This window comes from Remersonia thermophila, chromosome 4, assembly GCF_042764415.1.
Source record: "Remersonia thermophila strain ATCC 22073 chromosome 4, whole genome shotgun sequence".
NCBI lineage: Eukaryota > Fungi > Ascomycota > Sordariomycetes > Sordariales > Chaetomiaceae > Remersonia > Remersonia thermophila.
Window position 1 is genome coordinate 130,423 of NC_092220.1, and position 15,459 is coordinate 145,881.

Below are 15,459 nucleotides of genomic sequence, written 5' to 3' on the forward strand. Positions count from 1 at the left end.
TTTTTCTTTTTGCGGAAGCGGCTCAAGACCGCGAGGGCAGCGAGTGTGCGAAGCAGCAGCTTCGTGTAGGGCGACAAGCCCGAGCTGGATGCTGCTCCGGTGCTCAAGGACCAGGGAGGTGCAGGCGCGCCAGACGCGACGAGCGGCGTTGACGTGGAGAAGGCCGGCGGCCCAGCGGAGCTGCATGCGGATCCGTTAATTACCGCCCCGGGAGCTGGATGGACAGGAGACAGCGAGGCGTGCGGAGCGGGAGGGGAAACAATAGACGGATGCACATAGCTACCCCTCAGACATGCCTAAATGCTGATTGCCCTCGAAACGTCTCCATCATCACTTGAACTTGGCCGCCGAGTCTTCCTCCGCCGTTCCCCCCGTCTTCACCTCCCTGTTCCCTCCCCCTTCCTCCAGCATCCTCTGAATCACCGCTCCCAACCTCCTCACGCCCTCCACGATCTCCTCCTCTTCCTCCCACGAAAAGCTGAGCCTTACGTTCCTCGGGAACCTCGCCGTCTCCTCATCGCCAGCCACCTCGAACATCCTCCCCGGCGCAACCACGAGCGCCTCCTCCTTCCTCGCCCTTTCGGCCGCCACGGACGCATCCACCCCCTCCGGCAGCGTCACCCACACAAAGTACCCGCCGTACACCTCCCCCTCCTCCTTCTCCTCCTTCTTCTCGCCCCCGCCCCGCCAAACCGCAGCGCCCAGGGGCTCCAACACGCGCCGCACCTCGCGCAGCATCAAGGCGTGCCTCCTCCTCAGCGCGGGCCGCACGACGCCCTCCACCCACGCCTCGGCCGCCCCGTCCCGGAGCATCCGCCAGATGACCACGGCCGCGAACTGGCTCGGCGCCCCGCCGCTGCGGTTCGAGCCCGTCTGCGAGAACCCGTAGGCAAAGTCGGGCGCGGCGTGGATCCAGCCCGTGCGCGTCCCCGGCCCGACGAGCTTGCTGAACGAGGCGTTGGAGACGGCGTGCCCAAAGCTCTTGCCCGGGGGGTTGTGCGGGGAGGGAGGGAGGGCGTTGTCGATTTGGGACAGCAGAGGGAGGGGGCAGCCTTTGGGCAAGGGAAGCGGGTCGGCGGACGGTGCCGTCGAGGAGGAAGAGGAAGAGGAAGAGGAAGAGGGGTCGGAAGCCACCGGCCACTGGAGGAAGTCGTAGACGTCGTCGCTGATGATGAGGGCGTCGTGCTCGCGGGCGAGGCGGACGAGGGCCTCGCGGCGGGGGAGGGAGAGGGTCTTGCCGGAGGGGTTGGCGCAGGTGGCGACGAGGTAGATGACGTGCCGGTAGAGCTTGCGGGCGGGGTAGGGGCGTTTGAGGGGCGGTGGTGTCTGTGAGGGTGTCAGAACTCCAAAGAGTCAAGACGGATAGAATTGAAGGCACAAGACAAAAAAAAAAAAAAAAAAAAAAACCAACCTCTGTTCCCTTGCCGTCCTCCTCCTTCAACCCCCTCTCTAGCGCCGCCAAATCAATCCCGCCGTCGTCCTCCGGCACGGCCCTCAACCTCCCACGGAACCCGGCGTCCTCAAAGATGGGACACGCCAGGAAATAGCACGGCGCCACGACCCACACGGCCCTCGTGTACAAGGGGTCCGTATACGACTGCAGCAAGCACGCCAGGCCCTGGCTCGCCCCGCCGGTGATGGCGATCTCGTCCGCCGCGAACAACCCTCCGCCCCCTCCGTTCCCATGGCCACGACCACGCCCCTCGGCGGTGCCGCGGGAATACGCAGGGTACACCTCGCCCAGCCACCTCGCCAGCTCCTCGCGCAGCGGCTGGAACCCGGGATCGATGGCGTACTCGAGCATGGGAACGGCGACGTCCGGGTCGGCGAGGACCTGGCCGGCGGCGGCGCGGAGCTGCGCCGCGGGCAAGAGGCTCGGCGCGGGCCATCCGCGGAGCAGGTTGATGGGCTTCTTGCCCGTGTCGCCGTCCGGGACAAAGTCGGAGGCCGAGGCGGGCTGGCGGGGCCGGGGGGCGGCCGGCATGGCTTGGGTTGTGTACGAAGAGGCCGCTGCGAGGAAGAAGAGGGCTCGAGATCGACAAGCTCCCTGAGCGCGAGCGCGAGCGCGGCGGAGGGGGGAGCCGGGGTGTTGGGCAAGAGCCGAGGATAAATCAAAGAGGCGGCTGCTTCGGAGTACCTGGAATGCAGAGCGCAGGGTCCCAGGAGCTGTTGGCATGAAGATGGCATGTGAGCTTGGCCTCGAGGAAAAACAGGGCTCAACGCATCTCGGCCCGCAACGGCGGCGTCTGGCATTCAGGTACGTATCGTATCGTATTATTGGGCCATGGCTAAGCGGAGTTACTAACTACTATAACTGGACCTTGAATTAAGCTTGTGGGGCTCCCTGTTTTAGAACGTCCAACGGCACATGGAACCCCGGACCCCCGGACAGCGGAAGCTCCCGTGAGCCGTGGCGCCGACTTGTGCACATGAACCATGGCTAGTATGGTATTAACGTTAATAGTTAGGTATTCGTTGCTCCGTACAGCACTCAAGATACCAATCTTCAAGAACCGGTCCGTTGCTACAAGGTTGCCCAGGACCATCAACATTACATACAACTCACAGCACCCACTTGATTTCCGCACTCGTACATGTCGCACTGAACGTTAATCATGATATGTTTCTGTCTGAGACGCCTCCCATGGGCCTCCTCGTAGGACTCGATAATCACTGTGGATGGGCACAGCCGCCGACATGCTCATCATCTCCATCCAGCACCTCGTTGCTTCGTGCCGCCGGCAGACGCTTTCTTCCCTCCTGCTGCGGCCAATGCGGACAGCGCGAGGGCTTGTTCCGCAGGTCCGAAGCCCGAAACTCAGACAGGCGATCGACACGGTTGCTTTTTCGTGCCTCGCTCCGTCGCTTACCAAACGGCTGGCTGAGGTGTTGTCTCTCTAACGCAACCACGGCGTACCAAGCCAAGAGAAGACGACCGAAGTCTTCCCACGCTGCCCGTCTCTTCTCCCCCTTCCAGTCCATCCCTAACTACATGCGCATCCCAGGTCCCTCCTCGCTATTTCCCCCCAGTCCAAAAGGTCCTTATACACCATTATTTCCTCATCCGACCAGCGAATCGTGTCCTGTACGAAACGAGGCGGCGTCCTCGTTCCGATCGCAGAGCATTTCTCCCTCATCGGGGGCGCGACAGATCGGGCTCACAAGAGCGGCTGGAGGACGGCCAGAGGCAACATCAAAGAAAAGAGAAGAGGAGAAATCGGAAAGGTAAAACCATGCCGGATCGTACCGGCCATATCGACGGCAAGGAAACCTCATGGTCGTCGTGCCTCTTCGTTGTCACGGAAGCGGAATGCACGTTGCCGAAGAGACGATCAATGGGTCGATTCTGTTGGTGCAAAAACGCGAACACGCATCAGTCCAGGTGGGGAAAAATGCGAATGCGCCTTGCTCTTGTGTTGTTGTTAGGCCGTCGAATGCTGGTTGCCGTTACGCGACCAGTTGTCACGAGACCGGTATCCGCTTCGATGGCTGCGGCCGTGGGAGCCCGTCGTTCCCGAGGCGCTGGAGCCCTGATCGCCCGAGAACGCCGCCGAGGATTCGCGGCCTTTTCCACGATGCTGGTTCGACGGGCCTTGGCGGCTGCCGCGAGGGCCCGAACGGCGAGGGTTGCTGCGGGTCCGGCCGAATGGAACTGTGATGTTCTTGACCTCAAGGCCCGGGAGACGGACGCGCCATACCGTCCCGGCTCCGGAAACGTCAATGGGGAAGGAAATGGGGTCGGCGCTGACAACGATTGGGTAAAACTTCTTGCTCAGAGGCTTTGGCGACGGGCTAGGCTGCCAAGCCATTTCCGGGACGGTCTTTGGCAGCCGGATCGGCGGCACCGAGCCCATCTCCTGCTCCTCGAAGCATTCCTCATCCATCACCTTGGTGGTGACCGACCCGATGGCCTCGGCAGGCTGGACAGCGGGCGCGGGCGCGGGCGCCGACGGCTCGGGCGGAGCCGCATTGTGAGGGGCGCGATGGTCGGCGGCGGCGGCGGCGGCGGCGGCGGCGGTGGCATGCCTGGGCTGGGGCACCTTGCGTCCGCCCAGCAGATTGTCGATCTTTGCTTGCCACACGCTGTCGGTTTTGGCGGCCGCAGGGCCACGCTGCGCGTTGTCGGCATCCTTGTACGGAGCCTGCGCGGCCCAAGAAAACGACGGGGCGCCGTGAGACTTGGGCGGGTCGCCAGGCCTGGGTTCCGGCGCGCTCTTGTGGGACTCGTTCGCGGCCGATGGAGGCAGGCGGACCACGGGGTGCGGACGGGGCAGCGACACGTGCGGGTGGCTGGCGTCGCCGTCAAAGGCCGGATGGCCAGCCATGTCGGGCGGGGGCGGGGACGGAGAGCTGCGGCGAATGGGCTCGGGTGCCGGCTCGGGCCTTGCGTCTCGATTGTCCTGGCGGGCAGGGAAGAACCGGGAGCCTCCGCGGGCGGCCGAAACAGGACCTTGGGCGAGCTGGCCATAGTCCGGAGCGGCGCCGGCGGTCGAGCCCTGCTGGACGCCGGTCTTGGCCTCGGCCGAGGCGGTCCACGGGTTCTCCTGTCCGATGTGAAGCGTCTGCTTCGGAGCTGCCGCGGTGCGAGCGCCGCTCTCGTTCAGCTTGGTCGGGCGCCAGGTGTCCTTGATGGCCGGCTGAGCGTCGTGGACCGAGCGGCCCTCGGCCTTGAGGCGACGGTCGCGTTCCTCGTATTGGGAAATCACCATGTCGGCATACTTTTCGTCGTCGCGGCGAACGGCCGCGGCCCAGGGATTTTCGGGCATGTCGCGCTCGCCGACGCTTCGTGCCGCCTGCGGCTGTCTCGGGGGGCCGATGGGTTGCTGGCGTGCCGCGGTCGAGGAAGCCATGTTGGCTTGGTTGGAAGCGGAGCGGTTCGGCGGTGCGATGGGGCCCGGGCCGGAGGGAGGCAGGGGAGCGGCTCCAATGTCGGAGGAGAACGTGCCGTTTCCGAGGCTGCGGTTGTGCGGAGGAGCCCAGACGTTCTTGGAAGAAGGCTGAGGTCCCCAGACGGGAGCGTGGCGATCGGTCTGTCGGGATGGAGGAACCCAGGCGGCGCTGGGATTTTGGGTTTGGGTTTGTTGGCTCGGTGCCTGCTGTGCTCCGGCCTGCGCCTGCCCTTGCGATTCAACCCGCTCGGTCGGAGGAAGGTTCGATGTTGCTGCGACCCCACCGGGTGCGGAGGGTTGCTGCTGTGGTTGTTGTGGTTGTTGTTGTTGTTGCTTCGTCGAGTTGGTCGCGGTCGCAGCTTCCGCGGCGGCGGGTTTGTCGGCTGCGGCTGCCTTGGAATCGGTCGGTGCCGCCTTGTCCGTCGACCTTTCCCGCGACTGGATCTGCGTGGGGCTCGGGCCGGGACCTGGTTGCTCCTTGGACTTGTCGGCTGCCTCGGTTGCCTTCTTGGACTTGCTCGTCTCGGGCGGAGGACCCAACGCCTCCAGCTTCTGCCGGATCCGCTCTCTCCGCGCCGCTTCCTCTCGCGCTTCCTCTTCCTGGCGCCGCTTCAGGGCGAGCTCTCGGCGCTCCCTCATCAGCCGCTTCTGCAGCTCGTAGTCGTCTTCGGTCACCACGACCGCTGGCGGAGCGCCCGGAGACGGGTGGAGCGGGGGCGGCATCCCGCGGTTCTCCGGCGCCAGTGGCGGTTGCTGCTGCTGCTGGTGGTGGTACGGGGTCGCGTGGGCCGTGCCGGGCGATGTCCGGGGCTGCCAGGCCTGGCCGCCATGACGAGGTCCGCTGCCCTGGGAGCCGGCCTGCGAGATGCGCGGCGACATCGGGCCTTCGCTTCCGGCCGCGGTCGATGCGCGGCGCGCGATGAGCTCGGGCGGCGGCGGAGGATGCTCCAGAGTCCTGAAGGTTGGTCGCTGCCAGCCTCCGCTTCCGGTGCTAGTGTTGGAGGAGGTGCGTCGCCGTCCATACGAGCCTGGATGCTCGTGGTCCCTGCCCATGAAGGGTCCCCGGTGGTGGTCCGGAGGGCCGAGCTGCTCGTGGTGAGGCGGCCGCTGCATGAGGGCCGGCTGCCTGCCGTAGGACGACCCATCGCCCCGCATCGGCGGCCCGCGGCGGTCGTGCACGGGTTCGTAGCGTCCAGAGTGCGAGTTGAAGAGCTCGCGGTTGCCGCTGGGAGGACCGTCCCGCCAGGCCGCCCGGCTGAAGTCGTCGGCCGCGATCTCTCTCGGCGGCAGCGGGCCGGGGCTCGGATGGGCCGGGGCGATGCTTGGCGACGACCTGGGCCCGACCTGGGCGGCGGCGGCCTCCGGAGCGACGGGAGAGACCTTGTCAATCTTAGGCAGCGGCGCCCACGGCGATTTGGCGGGCGCAGGAGGGGCCGGCGGCTTGGCGACCAGCGTGGGCTTTTCCGCGGCGCCCTTCAGCACAAGACCCTTTCCGGAGCTCAGGGTGCCAGGCTTCGCCGGAGCGACGGCGGCAGCGGCAGCCGTGGTGGCAGTGGTGGTAACGGTGGTAGCGGTGGTAGCGGTGGTGGTGGTAGCGGTCGGGGCCGCGGCCGAGGTCGTCTTCGCCTTGTCCGCATCTGCCTTGTCCTTGTTGGCAGCCGACTCCGTCTTTGCGTGGTCCGTCTTGAAGTGTTCCAGAGGCGCTATTTGAACCTTGGTTCCGTCCTTCCACGTGATGGTATCGGGCCCCCAGTCATCATCGTCATCCTCTATGTCGGCCCAGTTGGACTGGCCCTTGTTGTCGCTCGTCTGGAGGCGCGCGGCCATGTGGATGCCATACTTCCGCAGCTCCTCGTCCGTGTACTTTTTGGGTTCCGGCGGAGGGGTGGCTGCGTCGCGTCAGCGTGCCGTCTCTCTCTCTCTCTCTCTCTCTCTCTCTCGCTCTCGGGCGATTTCCATGGACCACTCACGTCGATTCTTGTTCCAAACGGCGCTCGGGTCGGGAGCCGCCTTGGCCCCGCTGGCACCCTTGGTGATCAGCCCGCCGCCCGTTTTTGCAACCAGCCGGGGCCGTGATGTTGTGGCGGTGCCAGAAGCCGCCGGGGTGGCGCTCGCCAGCGAGGGAGATTTGTCGGCCGTCTTGGTTTGCGCGCCCGCGGCCGAGGTGGCCTTGGTGGCGAGGAACATCTTGTTAACGTTGATGGCTTTGAAGGACGCGGGCTTCTTGGTCGCCGAGGCGGCCCGGCCTTTTGCGTCCTTGGACTTGGCGGCTTCATTGTCGGACCCTCCGCTAATGCTAACTTCTGTCGAGTGCACCAGATCGTCCACGATATCCGAGATGTGCTTGTTCTCGGGCTCGTCCGGCGTCGGAGCGGCAGCCGGCGGGGCAGCCGTCGCGTCCTTGTCGCTGCCGTTTACGCGCGGACGCTCGAGGTCGGCATTTTGCGAATCCGAGTCGATCTGGTTTGTCTGTGCAGGGGGAGGGGCGGCGCGGGGCAGCCTGTGGTCAGCGGCCAAGGAGTTCTACACACCACGGCAGCCCGGAGAGGACGAGCTTACGAGCTTGGGAGAAGAAGTCACAGCAGCATCATCGGATCGCTCCTTGGGTGACTCAGTTGCCATTCTACGGTTGATCTGGTCGTCGAGCGTTTCAACGGTCTCGTGCGATCGATCGCGGGTTGGACGAGAAGGGGGAGGTGTCGTCGCGGGGTATTCGGGGGTTGCTCAGTTAAAGCTGTTGTGCCTAACGCGAAAGCAAAGATAGCCTGTCAGTAACCTTGCGATAGTGGATGGAAGCGCGAAAAGACGCCAACGTGGTGCGAATCCAGGTCGAGGCCGCAACGAATAGCACGAGCTGTGGCCAACCAGTGGCAGCAGGAGAAACGGTGGGGAGGCGTGAGGCGTGAGGCATGAGGCGTGAGATGTGACTTCTTACCTCCTCAGGAATTGCTGGGGCAGCCAACTTTGGAGGCAGCCGTATGACGTTCGGTGGGGTTTCGTGTCGGAGGAAAGGGCGTGGTTTTGGGAGAGAGTTGAAGGGAAGGCTGGCTTGCGTCAAGGTCACGTCCTCATGGAGGCAGGGCGGCGATGCGGCTGGCTCTGCTGTCTTTTGGCTGACGAACGAACCCCGGTTGGTTGGCTCCAAGGTGGTCCGTGCTCCCGTCCTTGACGTTCCCGAATCGAGGGGTCTACTGTTTGCGTTCCAATGTACGTACGCTATTGGAAGCCGGCAAGGTTCAAACACTGTCATGAAAGTAAAAAAAAAAGAAAAAGAAAAAATACAACAAGAAACTTGTCCAGAATACAACCCAACATCAACCCGCACTTTAAAAAATGGGGTCCTGCTACGCGCTGAAGCATCGTGCAGCGTAGAGCTACGAGTATGGCTGATGTTGCCAGTGACATGGCCTCCATGTCTTGCCAGCAGAAGGTATTCTCTCCCCATGACCTCTGGGGTTCTGCCCCCGGCCTGAAACTGGTTCGATTCGGTCCCCAGGACTTGCATCCTTGTTCAGATCGTTCCAAAAACCCCAGCTGCCCGAGGGAGATCATCACGGCAGGGAGTCATCAGAGATCCCACACACACACACGCGCGCACGCACGCCCAGGGCAGAAGCAAAACAAAGAAAACTCGTTTGTCAGCTGTGCTGTCTATTGGGAACAGTTATGTACACACGTGGGCCATTTCCACTGAAACCAGAGCACACAGCTTCCGTTTTTAGTGAGCGTTGTTCTTGTGGTGGCCTGGGTCCCCGTGTCAGCGACGGATTCATGACTGTGCCAGCAACGTTGAGGGAGTTTTCTTACGCAGGTGGAAGTAGTACGCCTGGCCGTAGCCGACAGCCAGCAGGAAAACGATGCCGTGGATAATGGCTGCGAAGAAAAAGCGTCAGTCACCCCCATGCGAGCTCTCCAACATGCTTCCACCTCGTGCGTCCTGCGGGCCACGTACGCTTCGCCGACGGGTTCTTGCCAAAGTGCTTGGCCTGGTAGCGGCCGAGGATGCCGGTGGCCTTGACCTCGGGGGCGTGGCCGCGGGGGAGCTTCTGGTAGAAGCTGACAACGCGCTGCATGCGGACAGCGTCAGGAGCAGCGCCGATGGCCTGTACGTTTCGGTCAGCATCCCGCCATGCGCCATGGGAGCCACGCCTTTTTGTTTTCGAGTCCTCCTCCAACGAGATCAACGTTCGGGATGTCAAGCTGGGAGCATGCTCTGCCGCGGGGTCCGAGGGGGGGTCGCAGCGGCGGGGCGAGGCCATCAAGGCGTTCGGTAACGTACCTTCGGCGAGGCAACCTGTGGATTATCATGATTAGCTTGCTTGCACGCGCCTTGACCAGGTCTCGGCCGCTCGGGAACCTACCTTGGGAGGGATGAGCGTCGAAAGCGCCCGGCGGGTGACGTAGCTCATTTTGGCGGGGGAGGGTCGCGCGAGCGCAGAATCTTGTCGGGGACTCGGATCGGAGGTCAACGGCCAAGACGAACAGGACACCGGCGGCTGGGATCGCGCGTCGGCTCAATTGATGTCGGAGAGGTCGTTGCAGGTTGAGCTGTTAAAGATGGGGATCTCTGGACGGAGAGGGAAAACCGCAAGCCGCTGCAAAAAGTCTTGGCACGCGGTGATTCCCGACCAACCAATGAGCGCGGACAAGGCGGGGCACGTCGCCAATTGGGGCTCTGAGCAACCTCCAACAGCGAATAGAATGGCCTCATCAAACCTGCCATAAAGCTTCCGAGCCGTCGACGTCAAGCCCACGCAGCTCGTCGAAGCTCTCGCGCCTCCGACCGTCAGACTCACGCCGCCCCCCTCCCCCTCCCCCCCACACACACCCACCCATACGATCCGGAGGACATTCCTCAGAGATGTCCTCATTACGAACCACCGGTGCGTCGGCCGCCCGGCTGATGCGCACCGCGGCTCAAGCTCGCCACGCCGCCGCCGCCGCCGTCCCCGCGACCCGCCGCTACGAGTCCACCGCGAAGACGCCGGCGACGTCGACCTACATCGCCAAGGGTGAGGAGGCCAAGAAGGAGCTGTCGCCCCTGGCCACCCTTCCGCGCAATGCTCCCGACTACAACTCACCCATCGACATGGCCACCAGGTAGGGTTTCCACGGCCCCTCGGATCCTGCTCCTTCAAGGCACACCCACCGCTGACGACGGAAAAAAAATCAAACACAAAAGCACCTTCACCCCCGTCCCGAAGTACGTCCAGGACGGCAGCGAGGAAAACATTGTCCCGGCCAGCGTGCTTTCTGGAGCGCCGATCGAACTGCAGGCCAGGACGGTCCGGTAAGCCTCGTCATGTCTAGCCCTTGTTCCAAACCCCGTTCTGCTCACGCATGGCTCCTCCTCTCCGTCGCAACAGCATCTACAAGCCCGCCAAGCCCGCCACGCAATCCGGCGAGCACAAGTCCAGCCGGTGGCGGATGGACTGGGACGTGCTGGGCAAGGGCCACCGGTGGGAGAACCCGTTGATGGGCTGGCAGTCGTCGGCCGACTCCATGCAGGGCACGCACTTGACCTTTGAGACCAAGGAGGACGCCGTCGCCTTTGCCGAGAAGCAGGGCTACGAGTACTACGTGCAGGAGCCCAACCAGCGCCGGTTCGTGCCCAAAGCCTACGCCAACAACTTCCTCTACTCGCCGGGCAAGCTCAAGCACGTCCGGACCAAGTAGGCGAAGAGAAACGCGATGGGGTGTCATTCATGGCTGGTTCTTGTACAGACACGTTTGTGGAATCCGTCAAAGAGAGACCAAGGGTTTCGGTGCAATACGATGCCAATGGCTCCGTCAAGTTACACAAGTCACCTTACGCCGCGTCCAAGGGAAGGGATCATAGCTTGTCACAAAACAAAAAAACCGAAAACCAGCTTGTTGCATTGTGAGCAATCGTCGAGACCTCGACCGGTCGGTCTCTTGCCCAAAGTAAAATCCGCAGCCCCGAAATCCGAAATCTCGAAAAGATAAAGGCTTGCTTCGTATCCATGCCAGCCCTGAAGCCCAATCCAGATACCCTAAACGCCTCCCGTGATGATTCATGACCTGCCTCATGCCTCCGGCCTCGCATCCGCCGTGACCAGGTATCGCCCAGAACGCCAAACCCTTACCCTACCGCTGTGCCAAGCTCATGAGATCAAAAACACCATGCCCGCAAAACAAAAACATCCATCATAACGAATCCATCATGTCGTAATCATGGGCTCATGCCCACCATCATGGCGAGACTCCGCGCCCTCCGCGTGAAGGCCAAAGTCGAGGGTCTCGGGCAGGTCCAGCTTGTCGGACCGCGCTGATGTCTCGGCCCAAGCACGCATGCGCACCAGCTGGCGAATGGCGGCTTCCCTACGCTGATTCTGGCGCACCAGGACGGCCTCGTTAACCTTGGCCGCTGTGTTGCGGCGAAGGTCCGAGCTCAGGAGGGCGGCCAGCTCTGGCCTCAGCTTGTCATGAGGGAAGATGATCAAGGCCATGGTCTGCTCGAGATCCGGAAGGAACTCGCGGTGCGCCGCCGCCCGGGGACCCAAGTTCTTGGTCGCAAACTCGACCGCGGGCGTGGGATCCCGGCCGTGACACTGGCGGATCAGCTCAACCAGCTGCAGCCGTAGAAGCGCAAAATGGAGCTCCGGGTTCGTGTCCAGCAGCTGACATCACGTTAGCGTCGCTGTCAACAAGATGGCGGCAGTGACATGAACGGATGGACAGAAAACGGGGTGCTCATAGAGTGTGTGGTTGTTTCTCATCCCAGGCCGGAGCCTATGAGTGGTGCATGATGAAACTCGTGTTCTAATCATGGCAGAGGATCGAAAAGGCGAAGAAACAAGGCCAAACACGTACCTCGGGATCGAGCTCGTTCAGGGCCGAAATGGCCGTCTCGATGTCACCGCTGTGGATGGAATGCATGATGGACTGCCGAGCCTGGATGGAGGAATCAAGCTGCTGAGGCTGCAGGTTGGCCTCCTTGCAAAACTTGGCAGCCGCCTTGGGGTAGCCCTCCATGGTCAGGTAGTCGAGAATCAGAGCATTGATGTCGCTAAGCGAGGGTCAGCACCAAGCATCGCGCCGGGGCCGAGGCAGAGGATGTGTGCGAAGGGGGGGGTAGGGTAGGGCAATCAGGCTTTTTAACGAGTATTGCAGGTTTCTCCACATGGAATTTTCGGAGAGATTCCCATTGATACGCAATCATCATGTTGCCAGGATCGGGAGAGGATATGGTGCGCGCGCTCTTGATTGCTTACCTCTTGGGCGCCTTGACATCGGCCACCCTCTTCTCGAAGCCATGGTGGTGGGGAGGGATGGCGGTGGACGTGGACGAATTCTGGACACCCGGGAGCTCACGGTCAGCATGGTCCGATAGCGACGCAGGGCCGAAGCACCCGCAGGAGATGCGATGCGTACCATTCGGTCAAACCGCTGGCGGATATGAGCCCAGACGATTTCTTGAAGGGTGGAAGCGTTGTCAAGCCCGGGGATTTCGAGAGGGCCGAGCGCAGTAGACATGTGCTGGGCGGGCTGCAGGACGCGCGCGCGCTGGTTTACATGGGTCGTCTCATGCGACGCAGTCTCGGCCGCTGGGTGGCTCAATCGGCGACCGACGAAGCGACGATGGGGAAAAGATGAGGTGAGAGATGAAAAGGGACGGAAGGGATGGAAAATGGTGGATGATGGGTTTTGCGAGAAGAGTAGCAACCTGGAACCCGCCGAGGAATTTGCAGCCACGGGAGGCTGAAAGCTCGCACGGTGGAGCCTTCTTCCCCTTTCGGTCGTGCACAAAAGCTGTTCCAAGCGGGGCAGCCCAGCTTCTGGTCCCGTCGGGTCCCGTCGGGTCCCGCCGTGGCCTGCCCGGGGCCCCGGCTGGCAAGGGTGGGTCCTCCACGGCCCAACAGCGCTTCTCAGCAGCCGCGGACAGCTGGTGGCTCATGGCAAGCCTCCTTGGACGCCCCGGGCAGGGGATGCCCCTCACCCATGAGCATCAGGTCCTCCCAACTCGCCCTGTGATCCGGCGCCGCCAGGTCACCAGAGGAAGATGTGTTAAACAGGGCCCTGATGTCTCAGCTGGATGGATGAGGCTGGGTGGCTGTCAATTCTTTTCCGAGTTGCTGCATTCCCGGCATTCCCTCATCATCCCCAACGTCACCTTCCCAGATCAGGCAAGGCACAACAAGCCTATGCCCTACACCACCGCCTAACCGCCTTATCATCTGAAAGCTCGAGCTCCGTCTAAAAGGGCACCACTTGGCCTTCCCGGCTGTGCACAAGACGGACTGCTTTGCTTGCACTGGGTTCCCAGCTCCTAGAGTATTCCCGGCAGGATTTAAGGAAGATCGCGGGATCTGCTTGGTTGCCGTTCTGCATTCAACCCCCGAGAGGCTCTTTTCCAGACGGGGGAGGGGGCAGTCTTCTCACGGCGGATGATCCCCTGGCCCGTCCGTCGGCTTGCAGCAGAACCTCACGCGTCGCGCCATCCCATCATGCCGTCTTCCGCCAACGCCGCTGAGCCAGCCGGCGGCGCTCCGAACGGCCCGGCGGCGGGACCCGGCTCCGACGCCGACGGCACCATCGCGACGCGGGCGTACTACTCCCCGCCGTGGGCCGACGTCAGCATCATCGGCATCGCGGGCAGTTCCGGCTCGGGCAAGTCGACGCTGTCGCACGCCATCGTCAACAAGCTCAACCTGCCCTGGGTTGTCATCTTGTCCATAGTGAGTGGTCGGGAAATGACCCCGAAGCGACGGGAGGAGCATGATGGGCCCCGAGGGACGCATGGCGGCGCTGACTAGGCGGTCTTTGTTTCTCCGTAGGACTCGTTCTATAAGAGCTTGGATGCCGAGTCGTCCAAAAAGGCATTCCAGAACGAGTACGACTTTGACTCTCCGGATGTAAGCTTCCATGATGGTCATGATGGGGCCCGTCCCGCCTGGAGTTAGCCGTGTTTGTGCTCATACCTTCTGGAGGCGTTGGACTTTGACGTCCTGGTAGATCGGCTCCGTGATCTGAAAGCCGGGTGAGTCCGGGTGCCGCCGTCTGTTGCTTGCCAGGACGCCCGTGGCTGATGCGATCTCTCCCCGCCAGGAAACGTGCCGAGATCCCTGTGTATTCGTTTGAGAAGCATGCCCGTCTGAACCAAACCACGTCCATCTACTCGCCGCACGTCCTCATCCTTGAGGGCATCTTTGCGCTGTACGACCCTCGGGTCCTGGAGCTCCTAGACATGAAGGTGCTTTTCTGCGTCTCTGCCGTAGCCGTCCGAGGCTTGCCTGGCTGACCCAACCCAAGATCTTCTGCGAAGCCGATGCCGATGTCTGCTTGTCGCGAAGGAGTGGGTGGAACCTGACGTCCCCATTGCCTTGTTTCACAGGCCGGCTGACAAACGGGCCAGTATTGCGAGACCAGCGAGACCGCGGTCGTGACCTCGAGGGAATCATCAAGCAATGGTTCAAATTTGTGAAGCCCAACTTCGAAAAGGTCGGTGGGCCGACAGCACGGTTTCCGTCGGGGCTTCTCAAGCTGACAGCATGACCTGCAGTACGTCGACCCTCAGCGAAAGGTTGCCGACATCATCGTCCCTCGCGGAGTCGAGAACCACGTCGCCATGGGTAGGTGGTGTCCCGTCAGCTCGCGCTTCGCTGCCCGGATGGCAAGGCTAACACGAACCGGCACAGCCATGGTCGTTCAGTTCATCCGGCAGAAGCTGATGGAAAAGTCGGTGCATCATCGGGCGCGGCTTACCCAGCTGGAGATTGGCGCCCAGTCGGAGCCGCTGTCCAAGAGGGTCATGGTGATGAACCAGACCTCCCAGATGCGCGTCATGAACACCATTATCCACAACATCGACACGTCCAGCGAGGACTTTATCTTCTACTTTAATCGCCTGAGCGCGCTGCTGGTCGAACAGTAGGTTTTTCTTTCCCTGCATCTTCTTCTTTCTCATGCCAAGCGAGCCTTGGACCCAGGCAGAGAATACTAAAGAGCCGTTCATCGCATCAGGGCCTTGAACAACGTCCCCTTCGAACCCGCCAGCATCGCGACGCCGCAAGGCCGGACGTACGCAGGCCTCCAGCGAACCGGCGAGGTGTCAGCGGTGATCGTCCTCCGCGGCGGCGCGGCGCTGGAGGCGGGCCTGCACCGGTGCATCACGGACTGCAAGACGGGCCGGATGCTGATCCAGAGCAACGTGCGCACGGGCGAGCCGGAGCTTCACTTCCTGGCGCTGCCCCAGGACGTCGACCGGCACGCGGCGGTGCTGCTGCTCGACGCGCAGATGAGCAGCGGCGGGTCGGCGCTCATGGCGGTGCAGGTGCTCGTCGACCACGGCGTGCGCGAGGACCGCATCGTCTTGGTCACGTACAGCGCCGGGCGCATGGGCTTGCACCGGCTGACCAAGGTGTTTCCTGAGATCACGGTGGTGGTTGGCCAGGTGGTGCCGGATATCGAGGAGAGATGGGTTGAGAAGAGATATTTCCGGTGTTAGGAAGACGGAGAGGCCCTTTTCGAGGTGGGCGAGCGGGAGATGTTCAGGGGCACTCAGGACTGAGATAGAGGGGTTAAGTTAGGCGGACAGGACGGGACATGA

General features: G+C 62.6%; 6 protein-coding genes across 6 annotated transcripts; 2 read left to right on the forward strand and 4 right to left on the reverse strand.

Annotated features, from left to right (window-relative positions):
* Positions 1 to 330: 330 nt before the first annotated feature.
* On the reverse strand, positions 331 to 1,984 carry VTJ83DRAFT_4157 (uncharacterized protein; the record flags this gene model as incomplete). Its single annotated transcript, XM_071010615.1, has 2 exons — positions 331 to 1,326; positions 1,412 to 1,984. The coding sequence occupies 2 exons, from the start codon at positions 1,982 to 1,984 to the stop codon at positions 331 to 333; spliced, it is 1,569 nt and encodes a 522-aa protein (XP_070865607.1).
* A 1,438-nt stretch (positions 1,985 to 3,422) lies between these two features.
* On the reverse strand, positions 3,423 to 7,511 carry VTJ83DRAFT_4158 (uncharacterized protein; the record flags this gene model as incomplete). Its single annotated transcript, XM_071010616.1, has 3 exons — positions 3,423 to 6,778; positions 6,860 to 7,358; positions 7,449 to 7,511. 3 exons carry the CDS (start codon positions 7,509 to 7,511, stop codon positions 3,423 to 3,425), a joined length of 3,918 nt encoding a protein of 1,305 aa, XP_070865608.1.
* A 1,096-nt stretch (positions 7,512 to 8,607) lies between these two features.
* On the reverse strand, positions 8,608 to 9,298 carry VTJ83DRAFT_4159 (uncharacterized protein; the record flags this gene model as incomplete). Its single annotated transcript, XM_071010617.1, has 5 exons — positions 8,608 to 8,633; positions 8,697 to 8,762; positions 8,842 to 8,992; positions 9,169 to 9,183; positions 9,251 to 9,298. 5 exons carry the CDS (start codon positions 9,296 to 9,298, stop codon positions 8,608 to 8,610), a joined length of 306 nt encoding a protein of 101 aa, XP_070865609.1.
* A 452-nt stretch (positions 9,299 to 9,750) lies between these two features.
* Positions 9,751 to 10,565, forward strand: VTJ83DRAFT_4160 (uncharacterized protein; the record flags this gene model as incomplete). Its single annotated transcript, XM_071010619.1, has 3 exons — positions 9,751 to 9,989; positions 10,072 to 10,179; positions 10,256 to 10,565. 3 exons carry the CDS (start codon positions 9,751 to 9,753, stop codon positions 10,563 to 10,565), a joined length of 657 nt encoding a protein of 218 aa, XP_070865610.1.
* Positions 10,566 to 11,071: 506 nt separating this feature from the next.
* Positions 11,072 to 12,386, reverse strand: VTJ83DRAFT_4161 (uncharacterized protein; the record flags this gene model as incomplete). The annotated part of the gene is made up of 4 exons (XM_071010620.1): positions 11,072 to 11,530; positions 11,724 to 11,919; positions 12,125 to 12,204; positions 12,285 to 12,386. 4 exons carry the CDS (start codon positions 12,384 to 12,386, stop codon positions 11,072 to 11,074), a joined length of 837 nt encoding a protein of 278 aa, XP_070865611.1.
* Positions 12,387 to 13,297: 911 nt separating this feature from the next.
* On the forward strand, positions 13,298 to 15,357 carry VTJ83DRAFT_4162 (uncharacterized protein; the record flags this gene model as incomplete). Its single annotated transcript, XM_071010621.1, has 9 exons — positions 13,298 to 13,588; positions 13,688 to 13,765; positions 13,841 to 13,890; positions 13,959 to 14,103; positions 14,163 to 14,205; positions 14,266 to 14,351; positions 14,413 to 14,482; positions 14,549 to 14,780; positions 14,874 to 15,357. 9 exons carry the CDS (start codon positions 13,298 to 13,300, stop codon positions 15,355 to 15,357), a joined length of 1,479 nt encoding a protein of 492 aa, XP_070865612.1.
* Between the last annotated feature and the right edge of the window lie 102 nt (positions 15,358 to 15,459).